This window comes from Epinephelus lanceolatus, chromosome 12 (assembly GCF_041903045.1).
Source record: "Epinephelus lanceolatus isolate andai-2023 chromosome 12, ASM4190304v1, whole genome shotgun sequence".
Lineage (NCBI taxonomy): Eukaryota > Metazoa > Chordata > Actinopteri > Perciformes > Serranidae > Epinephelus > Epinephelus lanceolatus.
In genome coordinates this window covers 4,275,001-4,292,277 of record NC_135745.1, presented here as the reverse complement: position 1 = coordinate 4,292,277, position 17,277 = coordinate 4,275,001, and the positions used below count along the sequence as shown (strand labels likewise).

At 41.1% G+C, this 17,277-nt stretch overlaps 2 protein-coding genes across 2 annotated transcripts in view; one reads left to right on the top strand and one right to left on the bottom strand.

Annotated features, from left to right (window-relative positions):
- Window positions 1-1,127: 1,127 nt before the first annotated feature.
- On the top strand, window positions 1,128-8,619 carry LOC117271443 (uncharacterized). The gene is made up of 6 exons (XM_033649592.2): window positions 1,128-1,784; window positions 3,436-3,713; window positions 4,642-6,603; window positions 6,692-6,793; window positions 8,014-8,076; window positions 8,488-8,619. The coding sequence occupies exons 2-6, from the start codon at window positions 3,443-3,445 to the stop codon at window positions 8,514-8,516; spliced, it is 2,427 nt and encodes an 808-aa protein (XP_033505483.1). The 5' UTR covers window positions 1,128-1,784; window positions 3,436-3,442; the 3' UTR covers window positions 8,517-8,619.
- A 98-nt stretch (window positions 8,620-8,717) lies between these two features.
- The window catches only part of gad3 (glutamate decarboxylase 3), a 25,711-nt gene continuing 17,151 nt past the window's right edge, over window positions 8,718-17,277 (bottom strand). Inside the window, exons 11-16 of the mRNA XM_033649593.2 lie at window positions 17,140-17,204; window positions 16,646-16,724; window positions 13,557-13,706; window positions 11,793-11,900; window positions 9,241-9,330; window positions 8,718-9,092 (exon numbers count right to left, since the gene is read on the bottom strand). Coding sequence (XP_033505484.1) covers window positions 8,919-9,092; window positions 9,241-9,330; window positions 11,793-11,900; window positions 13,557-13,706; window positions 16,646-16,724; window positions 17,140-17,204 — 666 coding nt within the window. The 3' untranslated portion in view covers window positions 8,718-8,918. The remainder of the gene's footprint in view (window positions 9,093-9,240; window positions 9,331-11,792; window positions 11,901-13,556; window positions 13,707-16,645; window positions 16,725-17,139; window positions 17,205-17,277) is intronic.

The window sequence follows — 17,277 nt, the reverse complement described above, 5'->3', positions numbered from 1 at the left end:
AGTACAGCACATGTGGCCATCAATTTCTGGAGTGAATTTGAGCTTGGACTTGATATATAGTGTTTATCCAAGTCAGCTAATCTAGATTCGAGAAGCTTATGTTGTTCATTCTTCTGACATCTTTTAGATGCTACAAAGGTCATTATCAAACCCCTGGAGAAAGCTTTACATGTCTCCCAAAGGAGAGAGGGATTGCCACTAGATAGCAAATGAACTGAATAAAATATCTTGAATTCTGGGGCAAAATAAGAAATAAAATGATTGTCTTTGAGAAGAGATGACTGAAGTCTCCAGCACCTTGATTTATTTGTATACAAAGCCCTGAATGGAGTGGCCCCCTCCTACATGACATAACTTTTAACCCCTTACTCCACCTCCAGACCCCTCACGTCGGCTGACCTAGGGCTTTTAACTGTTTCATGCACTAATTTTAAACTCAGGGGTGACCGTGCCTTTGCGGTCGCAGCCCCCAGACTCTGGAACAGTATTCCCCCCTCTGTCAGACTTGCCCCCTTCATCGACTCTCTTGTTCCTTTTTACAAAAGCTTTTGATTCCTCCTGATGTTGCCTTTGTGTTTATTTGTGCCTTGATCTATGTTGATTGCTGTTTTTGTTCTGTTTATTATTTTACTTCTCTTGTATCTCTTTTATTCATTTTTTAACTGTACAGCACTTTCGTCAGCTTGGGTTGTTTTTAAATGTGCTTTATAGATAAATTTGACTTGACTTGACTTTTTCTCTCCTCAGAGAGAGAATAGACCATGTATAGGGGGGCATGGTCAGATAAAATAATGCTGCCTATGGTACATGGTAAAACCAAAAATATTTTAGATGAGGGAATAAAAAAGTAATCAATTCTAGAGCAACTTTTATAAGGGGCAGAAAAAAGTAAACAGTAATCAGTGGGATGAATACCCAGTGTCATGACATATGGAATTGAGCACCCTTGCATGCCTTGAAGGAGGTGAGATACCTGGTGGATGTTTATCAAGAGAGGGATTAAGGTGGCAGTTGAAATCACCCACAAAGGAATTTTCAGATGCCAGATTAACAAAAGACCGTGGCCAAAAGTTTTCTAGGGACATGGCATGAACTGTTCATACCAAAAGTTGCTCCCAGTATGCAGTTGTTGTCAGGTTGAGCAAATAATTAGAGCTGAGTGGCACAGAGCTCTAAACAAAACGGTGCATTCACCTCGCCCCCATCAATTGACCCCTGCAAATTGTGATTTGTGATATTGGGCTTTACAAATAAAACTGAAATTAAAATTGAACTGAAGTGAAAAGAGTGAAAATATGGATCTATATTTTCCATTTATATATACAATATCTGATGGCTGATGAAATGAGTGCTTAAAATATTACTAATAGATTGATTATGAACTCCAAAATCAAACAGATGTTTGCAAAACAAGAACAGTATGCATTAACTGATATTTTTTACAGTAATTATCATTATTTGATTATATATTGAAGTTGAATGAGGCTTGGGAGCCTTGGGAACATGTTGGTTTATTGTATGAGGTAATCCAGGCAAATGTCTTTAATCTACAGCAGCCCTAAATGCAGCTTATTGTCTGGGTTTGGCTCCATCTAGTGTTCTGATGGCGCACTGACATGACATGACAGGAGGCCTCAGTCCTGCTGAGTGGCTTCAATAATCCAAATGAGCTGATGGCGCACATGCTTGACTGATCAGCAGCTACTTAAGCTCAGCTGTGTCTGCTGCTCGCATTTAACCACTTTGTGTGTTGCTCTGTTTTTCCTATCCAAGTTCTCAACAAGGTAAAGTGACTCTACTTTGTTTTCATCACAACATACAACACAGAAAATTCATATGAAAGATTTAGAAGCATGAGTTTTGGGTGGCAGCAAATGCCTTATGAGCTTTTTAAAGGCAATTGTTAAAATATTTTCCCTTTAATAATTCAGATCAGAATTTTTTTGTTGAATTTTGTCTCACGCTTTGTTCCTCATATTGGGTTTTAATTTTATTTGGTTTACTGTTATAATAGACCACAAATCAACACCACATATACATGATTTTAAACTGTGTCATGGGTAGAGTGTGAACATTTCACTTGTTTCCTACAGCAAAATCAGTTGACTTGTTACTTGTAATGAACAAAACTGAAATGTAACATTTAACACTCTAAATCAGTTTCATGCATAGATGTAGGTCACAAGCCATTACAACATAATAAGAAACACAACTTTCATAGTGAGGACCTTTTGACTTGTCATAGCAGGTAAATCACAGGGAGAGGGCTCTTTTTGTTGAAGTTTGCTTCTGGGAAAATTACCTCAATACTAGAACCCTTGAAGTGAAAATGTCAAATGCAGATATAATCAGTTTTTAACAGTGTTTTTTTTTTCCCACTTTCTCAAGTTACAAGTAACTGATAATATACTCAAAAATACATATTTTTCCTCTTACCTGTAGTGCTATTTATCAGTCTAGATACTTTTGGTGTGAGCTGGCGAGTGTTAGAGATATTGGTAGTAGAAATGGCTGCCGTCTCTCCAGTATAATGTTCAGTTCAAACTAGGGATATTTTGTGGCTTCTGGGGTAGCGTGTAGGGTGCACCTATGCTTTATGTTCTTAAACCAGACACTGGCGATTTGACCAGTTGAGTTGCAGCTGGCTTGAGTTGAACTCAGACCAGCCAGTTCACACCATTGCAACGTTTCTCTGCAATGTTCTAAAAACGGTTTTGTCTCTTTCTGAATTGTTGGTCTGAACTGGGCTTAATGGAATTAGATACTCGGCTTGTGGTGCTCTAAGCAACAAAAAAAATACATCTGAAAAACTCAGCAGCAATGTCTCTTTCCAGAACTATTTTCTTTCTACCAAACTACACCTGCAAACAGAATCACTGCGCAGAAGGAAGCGTACATCTGCTCATGAATGAGAAGCTTGTGCTTATGACAGCGTGACATGTAAACGTTACTGGCGTTTCCTCAGCTGAGCTGTAGCATTAGCTAGCTCAGTGGTGCTAGGTGAGCTAGCAGTAGATGCACCACAATGATACATTTGGAGGGTGTAGTTCGGTAATAAAGAAAATGGTATCTACATGAAGCCGCTCACAATAAGGTCTGTGGATTATCTAACCAAGTCATGATTTCTGGAAAGAGACATTGTTGTTGAGTTTTTTAAATGTATTTGCCAATGTATTTTGGCACTTGAGCCCTACAAGCTGAGTGCCGTCTAGTTCCATTATATTGGAGAGAAGGCAGACATCTCTGTGGCTGGTATCTCCAACACTCGGCAACTCAGACTAACAACTATCTGGATTGATAAATAACGCTACAGGTAAGAGGGAATCCAGATACTCAATATCACCAAATGTGATTAAATCATTGCTAAATAGTTCCAAAAACTCTATTTTACTAAAATCAGATGTCTAACAGTCCTTCTTCTTAACGCTGCTTTAGGTTGATTATGGCAGCTGTTAACAGACCTCCACCAGCTCATCCAGGACCAACTGGAGGAAACCTACACACTCACATTCACAGTGGTGTACCAGCCTCTGAGCAGCAAGATCCAGGAGTGCACAGTGCCAGCCACGACCCAGCACCTTCATCCCACCCTCATCCACACATCTCTGCCCGGCCTGTCGTCTATGTCCATGCTCCACCTCCAGCCCCTTTCCTCCATTACCAGTGGCCCATGCCCTTCCCCTATAACCCCTTTGCTGGATTTCCAGGCATGGGTGAGTCCAGCACGTTATCATCCCAAGTTGTCACATATCGCCGCTTTGGAAGTGGACTTTGATGTCTACATATTAGGCGCTAGGTATTCTCCTGCATTTGCTGTTGATGTTCTGGGACGCTGCAACCAATGCTGAGAATCAACCAAAGCACGTGATTCAGTTTAGGCAAAAAAGCATGTGGTTAGGTTTAAAAAAACAAAAACTCATGGTTTGGCTCGTCATTCATAGGTGAAGTGAACACCAGGGCTCCGGGTGAAAGTCTGGGGTTTTTGCACCCATCTGCTGCCCGTCCAACCCACTCTGTAGGGACTCTCCAGCTACCCCATATTACATTGTTACCGGCAGCGTTTCAAACTGACACCATCCTGTGGCGTATCATAACCATTGCAACAGGTGCCGTCTGCCTGCGTTATGAACTGATGCCACCTGTCCTGGTATCATACTGCCATGACAGGTGCTGTCTAGCCGACTGGCAACTTATCATACCATCGTGAAAGGTGGCTTTCGGTGTATATGTCTAACACTGAACTCACTGACAAAGCAGCATTACCTGATGACTTCATAATGACAATGGGCTGGTGGGTCTTATGGGGTTTGTGTTGTTGTTGTTTTAAATTATGGTGAAAAAAAATTCAAATTCAGGTATTATACATTCCATTGATTCCCCTTTTTCTTTTACCGTATTTGAGGTGAAAGATAAAAGGACTCTTACTACTGGGTACAGTTTTTGTTTTTTAATACAAGAGTTGACCACAATAACACGAATACCCGTATTAACCTTTTGTCCTCAAACAATAGTCCTGAAACATGTAAAGTATGAAACTTTTCTAAACTTGGTCTACAAAAGACATAAACTCAGGTACTGTTGTGAGATAGTACTTAACCGTACTTGAAGCATCATTGACCAATACTTTTTTCTACCTCTCAGGCTATGGTATGGTCATGCCCCCATTCCCTCCTCCTCCATACATGGATGCTCCAGCCTACATTCTGCCCCACCCTCACATTCAACCAGTCGACTACAGACGTTTGCTCCATCCCCCGGTCCATGGTCCCAGTGCACTCTACCAGAACCCAAACCAGACCCGCAGAACTCGCCTGCCTCACACTGTCCCTGTTAGAGAAACTGTGAACTCTGAGGTCCAAACTGAACCCACAGAGAGAGGCAGAGGTGGTTACAGTGAAGGAAGCCCACTTGTCAGCTCAGAATCTGGGCATGGAACCGCTTCAAGCTCTCCAACCTCCTCAAGCTCCAGCTCCCAAAAACAATGCCCTGCCCAGGCAGAGAATAACACATCACCCAGCAGTAAAACAAAAGACATCCAGGTTAAAAGGAGTAGCACAAGTAGCACAGTCAAACATGTCCTACATCCTTCAGGAACAAATACTGTCCAGTCATGTATCAGAGAAACTCTGGAGAGAGAATACAGGAGAACACAAAGGAGCTGTAAAGACGGTGTTGGTCGGGAGAATGCCGCTCCTTGCAGAACCAGTCACTGCAATGTGTGGTCAGTGAGTTCTCAAGATAGTATGGTTCCTGTATGTAGCTCTTCCCAAAAAGAGGATGAGGTTATGAAAGAGAGACGCATCTCTGTTCCTGACATTCTAATGAGTTGGAGAGGTAGCACGCCACAGGAGACGATGCTGAAGGTGGCAGACAAGCTGCCTCAGAGTGACCACCAGCTGCAGTCTTATGAAACTGAAGTAGAATATGAGAAGTCTGTTTGCCGGAGTCCAACCAAAAATGGTCCAGTGGTGGCTGGAGATGTTAATGCTAATGATGATACTGAGGTTAATTTAAGCCCTAAAGAGAGTCCGTCCCTATTCAAGGTCCTCAAACTGAGAGAAGATCATGAAGAGCCAGAGGCAGAATCCAGGAGAGAAAAAGAGCCTGTGGCATTGGTTGGTTCTGTGAGGCGCTGTCTACCCTACAGAGATGAACCCCAAGATTCACCAAACAAATTCCAGAAGCTTCCTGATAATGAGCAAGAAGATGACAGTGAGACAAATCCACATCAAGACACATCAGAGATCATTCCCTATCAAATGTATGTAAATAACTTTCAGCTGAAGAGAAAAATGAATGAGTCTGTTTGGTCTGTGGAATCTCTGGCTCCCTTTATCCCCACTAAGGAGTGGCTGCTGCAGAACAGCATTTTTGAGCCTAAGGTCATTGTTGAGATGATGGAGGAGGATGAAAATGGTAGACCGTCAGCCAAAAATGACAACCTAATTGTCAAATCTGGTAAAGACAGGAGGCAGACTCGCAGATGTTCCTCCTCTGACTCTGTCCCGATGTCAGACAGCTGGCTTCTTTTCAGTACCCCTGCTGAGAAGCTCGGTCCATCAGAGAAGCCAGAAATGGAGAGTGAAATTGACGCCTCTGAAATGAGGACACCAAAGCAAGGCCAGAGCATGGCTCCTTCAGAAAAGGATCCCTCGATATCCCCAACTCACCTGCCGAGTAAATTAATTTTGTCTACCCCCACTGAAAAAGATGTGGACAAAGATAGGTCTTCTGAACCTGAGGCTAATCAAAGCCCAAACCAGAAATCTTTCATTGTAAATGAGCAGCAGGAGAAAAGCAGCTCTCCCCAGCAGGAAGAAACTCTCCTCTTGAACTCTGCGGCAGGGGAGAACATGTCACCTACTGGCCAAAACAGAGTGGATGTGGAGGTAGAGGAGGAAGCATGCAGGAATGAAGTAGTCAGTCAGATGACGGAGCAACTGTGTGTCCTGATGGCTGACCAGAAGATGGATGAAGTGTCTCCATCGAAGGGAAAATTAGTGGATTGTGGTGTCCAGTGTAGTGAATTACAAGAGAGGTGTTCATGTGAGGAGATGAAGAGCAGCATGGGACCAAATAGAGGGCATCATTTGAAATATTCAGGTGATCTTTTTCTTCATTTAACAGTGAACATGTGTCCCTTTGACTCTTGTTAAAATGTGTGTCGTACTTCACTGGTTATTTTTCACAGATATGAAGAAAGCAAACAACAGCCAGGCCGAAGGATTCTGTATGAAGGGAAACGGGCAGAGAAACCAGAAGAGGAATGGTCACTGGAGGAACAGGGGTCAAGGTAGAGCATGTAGTTGAATGGATGTAGCCAATAGAGTGCCCAAGAAATGAGTCATAAAACCCGGAAATGAGTTCGCACTTTTGCACTTGAGCTCAGTGATTTAAGGGCATAATAGCCTGAGCTATTAATTGAAGTTCTACGGTAAAATATGGTAATAACTACCTCACCCATTAACTTATAGCTTCTACATATCTTTAAAAAAGCAGTTGCTAACAAGTGGCTAAATGAGACTACAGAGCGTCATCACGCCAAACAACTTTACAGTCTTGTTATGGTGCTGGCGTTGCTAACATTAGCTTTTTACTTCTAGTGATTGCATTTAGACTTCAGAAATCATAAAACTTGTGTTCATTTGTGAGGAAAATTCTACTGAACACCTCCATAAATGTTTGTTTGCCACTGAGCTTATTTTCTGCATTTCCTGTGGTGTGACATAAATCACCTTTAGAAAAGAGAATAACATTGAAAATGAAGCCAAAATACATTAGATATATCATGGTTTAATAATCCATCCCATGAAAAAGTAAGAAGGCTTAAAAATTTGATGAGTGTGCTTATAAAGTATTCTTAAAAATTGGACATTCTGTTACAAAGCCAGAAAATCTGCCACCTAAAACATAATTTTCATATTTCATAATGAACTTCAGGACTTTGTGGTTTGATGGTGACTAAACATCTTATTTTGATTCAAATGTTACTGAATTCTGATTATGTCTTTTGTGGCACTATTTGGTGCAACAATGACTCATTAAATCACAACCAGCTTTGTAGTTTGTTGGTCTTGAACAGTGGTCTACACATAGGCGATACACCTGCTAAGCTGCAGTCTGTTTGAGACCAACAAACGACAAAAGCGGTTGTGATTTAATCAGTCCTCGCTGTGTCTCCAGCAGAGATAGTGCCATGAAAAAACTGAAATTTTAAGTCAAAACTTGATTACTAACCATAACCAAGTGTTTTTTATTGCCTAAACCTAACCACACCAACATCACAGTATTATTAAAATACGAAGTGTCAGCGTATTTATTAAATGATATTATGCAAGTGCAACTTATCTGTGTTTTGCAGAAATATATGCTGACAACAATTTTTCTAGGAATAAACCAGTAAGAAGAGCATAGACACATTTGGTCTTTGATAAAAACAATGTAATCATGCAGGACACCATGCTAAATGAGAACTAACTTTCAGGGACTTAATAGGATACTCTCTGTTTACAGAAAAGCACAGCAACCAGCAGGATATCTACAATGGATACTGTGGCAAACCTGGGAAATCACAAGGTATGAGCTGCAGCTTCATCCCTGCTTGTGTCAGGGTGATTTATGGTAATCATGGATTGACTGGATGAACAAATTTGACAACAGGACACATCAGGACTGGTTTAATTCTACAAGTAGCTGCACATTGCACATTTGCAGTCTGGACTTTTGGCTGTATCCCAATATTTCCCAACAGAAAGCACAAATTTAGCCTCTATGAGCAGTTTACTTGACTTGGTGTGAGTCACCTGTATAATTTTTTTTTTGAACAGAGGCTCATGTTACTGTCTTTTAAAACAAACAAAAAATCTTAATCAGATGACTTCATACACTACTATGCATTTCATTGCATTGGATAAAGGTTTCTACTGTCCCACTCACTGACCTTCATAATGCATAAGTGACTGAAGCCAAGATTGTTGTGTCTTCCAGGTGGAAATGGAAGGAACCCACGGTACTGAGCATTGACTACACTCTACAAGACAACTCTTGGTTTTAAAGTATCAGTTTAATATTAACATGAATTTCAAATTAAGAATGTAATAAACCTATTCTTCAATAAATGTTTTGTCTATGTCTTCAATATTCAGATTTTTAAACATGGTTTAAGATCTTAAGAGAAAAGGCCACTGTTATGCTGCAGGATATGCTTTAAAATGATCCAAAAACTACTGTTAAGCAGAGGCTGCGGAGCACAGCTTGAAGTAACAGTCAAATGCCTGCACACTAACGTTTGACTGTGTACCTTGGGTGGATACAATTTAGGTTAATGCCACAGTAAATAATGGTCTCCTAGTTGGATACACTCATTTCCTTTAAAAAATGTCATGAAGTGGGGTGAGACCGAACAATCCTATCAGATTTCATAGGTCATCACCCAGCTGGGTGATCTCGTCCAGCAGGAAGTCAATGTCCTCTGGCTGTGTGGCAGGATTGGAGAACACACACCGGAAGAAATTCACTTTGTCTCCTAAAGGCTGATAGCCAATCAGAACAGAGCCCTTCTCCATCATCCTGCCTTTGATCCTAGGAGCCACCTGCAGAGAGAGTGAAGATCACCATCAGTATCAGCCTCTTCTTTGCCAGTCTCCTTGAAACTCCTCACATATTTTCAATATAAAATGAAGCAGTGGCCCTGAGCATCAATGAATGAGTCCAGGGGAGACACTGATGTTCTGTACTGACCTGATGGAGTCTTGTATCTCTGTCAGGTCCAGGTGGTAGGCCTCTTAGACTGGGAGGGATGTACCAGAAACATACGTTACTATGCTCCGGCTGTGTGAGAGGTACAGGACAAATACGGACTGGATTTAGAAGGATAGTGAAACAACTAAAATTAAATTAAAAATAAATACTTTTTTTGCATCTGTCTTGGTTTTTGTTTGGACATCCAGTTTACAGCAAACTAAACTATACAACAGCCCTGGTGCTTGGTGCGCTGCAAATTAAGGAAAGTTATGCAAATAGACCCAGACAAGCAAATGAAACATCCAACTTGACAACACATACAGAGCACTTAGTAAAAGCACTGCAAGAAGCTCACAACACTACAGTGTAAGTTCAATCAGGAAGACATCCTTTATGCTTCATTCATTCACAACTCTCCATCCTACTCTACTAGTTATCCACTCAAGCTTCACCATGATCTATATCAGCAAATCAAGATGCTACAGTCAACTTTTCGATCTGCTCTCTCCTCTGCTGTTGTCAGCTGTCATTTTAGGGAGAACCATCACGCTTCCCTCACCCCATGCACCTACAGATATCATATCTAGAGTTCAGGACTCTCCAAAAAGCTCACCAAAAGCCCATTCCTCTTCTCCTCCAGATCATCAAGCACTCTCTTCATCTCATCTCATCTTCACTATCTCTACCACCATCAGCGTCAATACCCTGGGGGGGTTCCCTATTCTACTACGGCTCAAGTAAATAAATATTCTTTTCATTTAGAATGAGATTCAAATTGTTTGAAGGGGATAATAAAAAGTGACGCACATGGCTGGCACGCTGACATGTTTGTTAACACTAACACTAGATTAATAGCAGGTAACTGCAATAATATATGAATCATGCGACACTTACTGACACACTTGTGTGTCCCAGCTATGTGCACCACTTCCATGTCCCCTGGAGACAACTTCTGTTGTGTTGTCAGCTTCTTGCAGTGCTTTTTCTAAATGCTGTGCATTTGCTGACAACGCAATCTTTTTGTGTGTTGTCAAGTTGGTGAAGATGTTTTTAAATGCTGCAGATTGCCAAGTTGATCAGGGTGTTTTCTAAATGCTGCAGATGTGTGGCAAAGCTGATGAAGAGGTTTTTCATCGACATGCTGTTTCTTCCTTTGCAGTGCGTTGAGCTCTCAGAATTGGGTTGAAAAGTGAAAGCTTTGTAGATGACTACATGAAAGAGTTGTTTTAAGAGAATTACAGTGATGAAATGTAGTCACTGAAATCAGGGGCATAGCACCAAATTCTAGGCCTGATGCGTAAGCACTTTCTGTGGGCCCCCAACCTTTCCTGTATTGATCTATGTCTCTTTCATACACCTTTAATTTTGTTGTTGTTGTTTTTAAGTCAGTTTGCTGTCTTTTCCTTTTCTTTCTTTCTTTTTTTAAATTTGAAACCCTGATTTCCCTGTCTTGGGTTCCACCCACTCAAACACAGTTGCAGACCAAGTACCCCCCCTCATGGCAACAGTGCTCCCCAATGTCAGTAGGCCCCCAGCAGGATAATGCACCATGCCAAACTGCAAACATTGCTCAGGAATGGCCCAAGGAATATGATAAAGACCTCAAAATGTCAACCTGGCCTCCAAATTCCTGCAACGGTATTTGAGTGGGTGGAACATGTCAGGTGGTATCCACATGAACGCCAGAACCAAAGGTTTCCCAGCAGAACAATGTACTGGAACAAAATAATCAGAGTTATTCACTTCACCTGTCAGTGGTTTCAATGTTTTGGCTGATCTGTATAATTGGGACACTGTGTCAAGATAAAACTAGAATTACCGCCCCGCGGTTGTGTGCTTCCGCGCACCAGTTAATTTCTCTTACAGGTCACATCCGTGTCAGTGAAAACATGGATACTTCACACACATTTTCCCCCCGGCAGCACAGAAGATCTATACAATTAGCACAGTTTCAAGATGGGCACCCAAGATAAGTATCTGACCAAATATTTAAATGACACTGAAAAATGGCCAGAAAAGTGTTTGATGCAGAATATTAATGTTATCACTTCATTATTTTATCCTATTAGACATTTGTGTGAAGTTATGTCATAATTTGCATATGATTTCTTGAGTTATGGCCAAAAACATGTTTTGTGATGTCACACTGACCTTGACCTTGGACCACAAAATTCCGATCAGTTTATTCTTCAGTCCAAGTGGATGTTTGGTCAAATTTAAAGAAATTCCCTTGAGGTGTTATTGAGATATCGTGTTCATGAGAATGAGACAGATGCAAAGTCACATTGACCTGGACCTTTGACCACAGAAATTCAATCAGTTCATTGTTGAGTCCAAGTGGACATTTGTGCCAAATCTGACAAAAATCCCTTGAGGTATTTTTGAGATATTGTGTTCACAATGATGGGACATACGTAGGGACAGACGGACAACCCGAAAACATAATGTCTCCAGCCATGGCTGTCACCAGTGCGGAGGCATTAAAAATGATTTCAACATGGCACACAAGACAAATAAAATGTATTTATCTCATTTATAAACAGCCTTACTTTGTGTTTAAAGACCAGTTCAAAGTCTGTTCTCCTCTGCAGTTGATCGTGCAGATACTCTGCGTTCTCTAAGCATTTGTTGACCTGAAATCCAAAGCCCTCTAAACCCTGAGACAGTGAGTGACAGAGACAAAGACAGACAGAGACGCACACAGTTAAATAGGCAAACAGACATCTCATCACACATCACAAATACAAAGGGGTTGAATTGAGACTTACTAAGGAAAAAAAAGAAGAAACTGTAACCAATCAGCATCCAGTAAGGTACCTTCCCCCAGTAGACACACTTTCACACCAAACTGTATTTCTCAGTATCACACATGCTCACAGGTGGATAATCTTCATTTAAAAACTTTTTTGAGCAGTTAGTTTTGTGTCAACAACTACAGAGTCATCCACTCAAAATATATAAAATGGTCAGTGGTCAGGCAGATTCCTTTTAATTGATACTATAATATAATATTATAATAAACAGTCAGCTGTAGTTCTCCATGAGTTAATATTTTGCAGCCCAGTCATCAGAGGGAAACGTTGGCATTGTGTGTTTCTGCAAACCATGAATATGTTACATTTGTATTATATGAGTGTTTCTATGATGTCATAGTATATGAGGTGACATTGTCACCTCATATACTATGTCACTGTAGAAACACAGTATATGAGGTGACATTGTCATTTGGAGGTCGAGGGCATGGTGGATGGTGTGTCACTGAGGCGAGATGCCTGCCAAGCTGAAGACCACTGCAGACCACCAAACAATGAAATGGCTGTAGCGAGTCATTTCTGTGTTTCCACCGCATTTCAGGCACCAAACATGGGTGTTTTGTAGTGACCTGTTGATGCTTTTCCAGTGGGGGTGGTGCACCCAACTGGGTAACTTCAGCCAGCACATGATCTTTTTTCCTTACAATAACCTAGTGTTTTTGTAAGATATTTTCTAAGGCTTTTTGCCTTAATTTGATAGGACATATATGGCATGAAGGGGGCAGGGAGAGAGTGGATGACATGCAGCAAAGGGCTGTGGGTTGGAATAAAAACCCATGGCTACTGCGGCAAAGACACACCATATATACATGAGGCACCTGTGCTACCAGGTGAGCTAGTGTGCGCCCCACCAAGCATATGTTAACCACAGTGTTGTTGAGATGTTAAATTTCAAAGTATCTGCTACATGATAACTTGCTAATGTAACACATCTGTGGTTTGCAGAAACGTTCTTTTAGCTTTTTGCAAACTAAAAACACACACAATCAACACACTGAATTCTGTGCTGTCTATTCATGTTTGTCTGTGTGTGTGGACTGTGCACCTGCCAGAAGACGTCAGTCATGAACAGAGGTGTTAAACTCAAAAACAGTAAGAACAGCCGAGTCATTTGACCACCACTGAAACCAACCTCAACTTCACCCAATAACTGATTTTCCTGGTGAAAATATATTCAGCCTGCTTCAGCCTTTTCCAGATTGCATGTAACTGGGCCGGGATGGGGCTTATGCAACCGGTCATACAAATCCAAAATAAGTTGGTTACATCCTGTTATTAGTTTTGATCTTACATTAATGCATGATTCATGTTAACTGAAACTGAAACCTTCAGCTCAGTCTGTAAATGAGTTGATGTGAAGGTGCATAAAGAGTGACAATGAATAAATTTAGTGAACGTGAAGGAAAGTTCCCAACATTAAAATACAATCAAATTCAGTTTGGCACTTTGACACAGCACCTGCTGTGTCAGAATGAGAGGGAAGATACTGTACACACATACCTTCGCCTTCCACATCAGCCACAGTTTAAAGACGTCGACATGTCGGCCACACTGGATGCTCTTATCTCCGTTATCATAGCTCACATCATAGGGTTTGTCTGTCTGGAAAAGGTACTCAGCCCCCAACTCATTACACTCCTGTAAGAGACCCTGCAGAGAAAAGAGACACGCAACGTTCATACAAGATCCAGCTGGAGATCATATGCCAGCAAACCTTAGGAGATCTATGGAAGGATGGAGTGATGACTGAAAGAACGACTAGAAATGCAGAGAGGTTTAGATTGTGAGATGGGAATCCCTCTCCTCTGCTGCCTGACCTGCAGCTGTCTTACAATTTCAGCTTATTTACACCGAAAAGAGAGTGTCACACTTTTGGCTCCCAGGACTAGCTGCTGGCTAAATGTATAGGTGGCTCAGCAGAGTGAAAGACAGACCCAATGCATTATTTAGATAAATATTAATGGTTATGTTTGTTTACACCTCTAAATACCTGCTTTTTAGCTAGCAATAGGCTGTCCGAGTGGAGTCACTCAAGACCATGTGATGATTTGAGCAAGAGTGCCAAAAAGAAAATTGTTCTTTATGTCATTCTTAAAGCCACTGGTTCCCAGCCTGGGGGTCCTGACCCCTAACAGGGGCAAATTTTTCATGGCTGCAACCCACATACTCAGCTCTGCTGCTCATCCCACAAATGCATGTTCCTTACAAATGTGGCACCATTTAAAAGGGAAATAAACAGGCTCCAACCGTATAAGATTTATTGGCAAGAAGCATTGAATATATACATAAATATATATTAATATATTATTTTTTATTATACAAACAAACAAGACCCCCACACCCCCCACCCCCAAATGACCATATTCTGTTTAGCATAGATAAACTCATATTAAATAATGTCGCAATTAAGAAAAACATTCACAGGGGTAATTAATACGACATAAGTACAGTCTTTTAAAGTGTTCGAATGAAATAAGAGAAAGTAACTTCAGATTTTTTGAAGCTCATTCCATTTGTGTGCAGCATAGTACTTGAACCTGTATCTGCCAAGTTCAGAGTGAACAGGAGGTACAACTAACATTACAATATCCTGCGACCTGACATTGTAACTACTGTGTTTAAATTCAACCAGAGAGCAGAGGTAACTCGTAGTTTTTGTAAAAGAGCCTTAAGGATAAACAGTATGCAATGCTGCTCCCTTCTGTTTGTTAAGGAGGGTCATCCCACCTTTTCATATAAAGTGCAGTGGTGAGTGAGGAATGTATCACCTGTGATGAAGTGCAATGCACTGTGATACACAGCGTCAAGAAGCTTTAAAGTAGAGGGAGAAGCATGCATATACAACTAGTCCATACCCACTGGTAGCTTTGTCACCTTCTACCTATGCCAATCCTCAATGCCTATGTACAGTTTCACATAGATTGACCACGTCAATGAGTAGAAAAACGTGGAACAAACAGAATGACTGACTGACCGTTTCCGTGATTATGTACAGCATACCATACCATGACTTTAAGCATTTTTCTGTTTTTATAGTGCTAGTCAGTTGCCATTTCGAGTTAAATTTATCCAGTCACTTTGAGGTGTCCTGTTCTACATATCTACCAAGTTTAGTAAAAATTCATATGGTGGTTAGACCTAGATAAGAAATTAGCTCTCTAGCGCCCCCATTTTGTTTGATTGGGTCAATAATGGAGGGGTCCCCTCAGATTATGTGTGGTCATATGCCTACAAAGTTGCGTAGTGATCAGTGAAACCCTTGAGATGTTATACACCTTTATGTGATGAGCCACACCCTCAGCAATATTCATTGCCTCATAGAAGCTCAGTTTTAGTAAGTTTTCCAACTTTTGCCAAGAGGGAACTTTAGATATTGTTCCCTAGATTATTCTCACCGAGTTTCATACAAATCGGTCAAACTTTCGAGGAAGAGATCGATTTTAAGTGTTTTTCAAAAAATTCAAAATGGCGGAAAATCTGTATAACCTTAATTTGTTCCTCACGAGGAGAGGCATCTCTGTGCAAAGTTTCATGTCTCTACGACATACGGGGCATGAGATATGCCCATTCAAAGCTTGCAATTTCAATCGGTTGCTATAGCGCCCCCTTTTGGCCAATTGATGTAATATTGCTTCATTTGCATCCTCCCATGACCCTCAACCACTGTGCCAAATATCACATGGGTTGTCCAAATTCAGTGAGGAGAAAAACGTGGAACAGACACACAGACAGACACACCCACAGACAGAGTTTTCGTCATTATATAGTAAGATATCACCATAATCAAGGGTAGACAGAATTATCAATTGCACAATGGTCTTTCGATAAGCTGAAGAAAAACAGGATTTGTTTCTATACAAAAAGCCAATTTTGACCTTCAGTTTGCTCGGTAGGTGTTCCACATCAGTTTTAAAAGTGAGTCTGGTATCCAGCCACAGTCCCAAGTATTTATAACGTTCAACAGTGTCAATTTCAAAACCTTGAAATGTTCGGATATGGGTAGTATGTTGAATATTGTTTAGTGATCTAGAGAATAGCATAATTTGGTTTTGGCTGAATTTAGAACAAGCTTATGTTTGATGAGAGATATCTGAAATTTATCAAAAGCAGACTGTAGATTTTCAGTGGCCAGAGTAAGAGAAGAGCCAGTGGCATACAAAATAGTGTTGCATAAAAATGTACATTACAGTTTGGGGTAGCACGGATTATATTATTTATGTATATGAATAAAAGAGGACCAAGAATGGATCCTTGTGGTACACCTATTGAGACATTAAGGGAGCTTGACTATATACATATATTGTATTGTATGCATATTTGTTTTGCCTCAGCCAACATGTGCGTGTGTGTGTGTGTGTGTGTGTGTGTGTGTGTGTGTGTGTGTGTGTGTGTGTGAACGTGCGTGTGTGGGCTGGGTGGCCTAGTTAAATGTGTGACTCCCGGCCTGAAAATTTCTCCCAGTCCGGCCCTGTAAGATACTGCGCAGAACCCTGAAACTCCCAGGCCAACATTCAGTGAATAGCCTCCAAGAGAAGTTATGTTTTTTGTAATGGATACATTAGTTTGAGGAGTAGAAGATTGTGTCTTACTCTCTTCTTGACTAGTATGACAGAGCACTGCAGAGGGACGCCCATCATCTTGTGAGGATTCCATGTCACAGACCAGGCTCTGGAAATAAAATATGATAAAATAGGATAAAATTTAACAGTTCCACACTGCCTGAGTCAAACTGGCAACCTTTGATGTGCTGCAAAAGCAGGGCCAGGGTCATAGATAAGGCAGCTTTTTGTCTCATAATAAAACACAATAAGATGGATGTGGTGGGGAAAAACAGGCCAAGATTTGTGGAAAGGAGATCAGGTCAGGTGACTGCTATGTTATATCACAGGGGCATTTCTGTTTAGTTGGACCAACCACTTGATTGCTTGCTAATAGCGTCGGTTGTCAACATGCTTTGCTTCATAATTCAAGCTGACTTCGCTGTGAGTTGTAAGCTCACAGAACCTTTGTAGTGGTGTCCCACAGAAAAAAACAAAGACATGCTGCTGTGAGAAGTGGTTGGGTTGTGTGTTGATGCAGTTACCGTTCAATGGCCTGTAGTTTCATCCTGTGCCTGTCCGACATCAGCAGGCCTCCACCCCACGCTGCCTGGACAGACAGAGGAGATTCCAAAATCAAATACAAAACATACTGTGTCATTTAAGTTCTACACATTCTGCCT

What these genes read in the sequence shown, in the direction of transcription:
- LOC117271443 (XM_033649592.2), top strand. Translation starts at nt 3,443, where the DNA reads ATGGCAGCTGTTAACAGACCTCCACCAGCTCATCCAGGACCAACTGGA. An exon ending in TGCTGGATTTCCAGGCATGG is followed by an intron (nt 3,714 to 4,641) that starts GTGAGTCCAGCA and finishes TCTACCTCTCAG; the next exon opens with GCTATGGTATGGTCATGCCC. An exon ending in CAAACCTGGGAAATCACAAG is followed by an intron (nt 8,077 to 8,487) that starts GTATGAGCTGCA and finishes TGTGTCTTCCAG; the next exon opens with GTGGAAATGGAAGGAACCCA.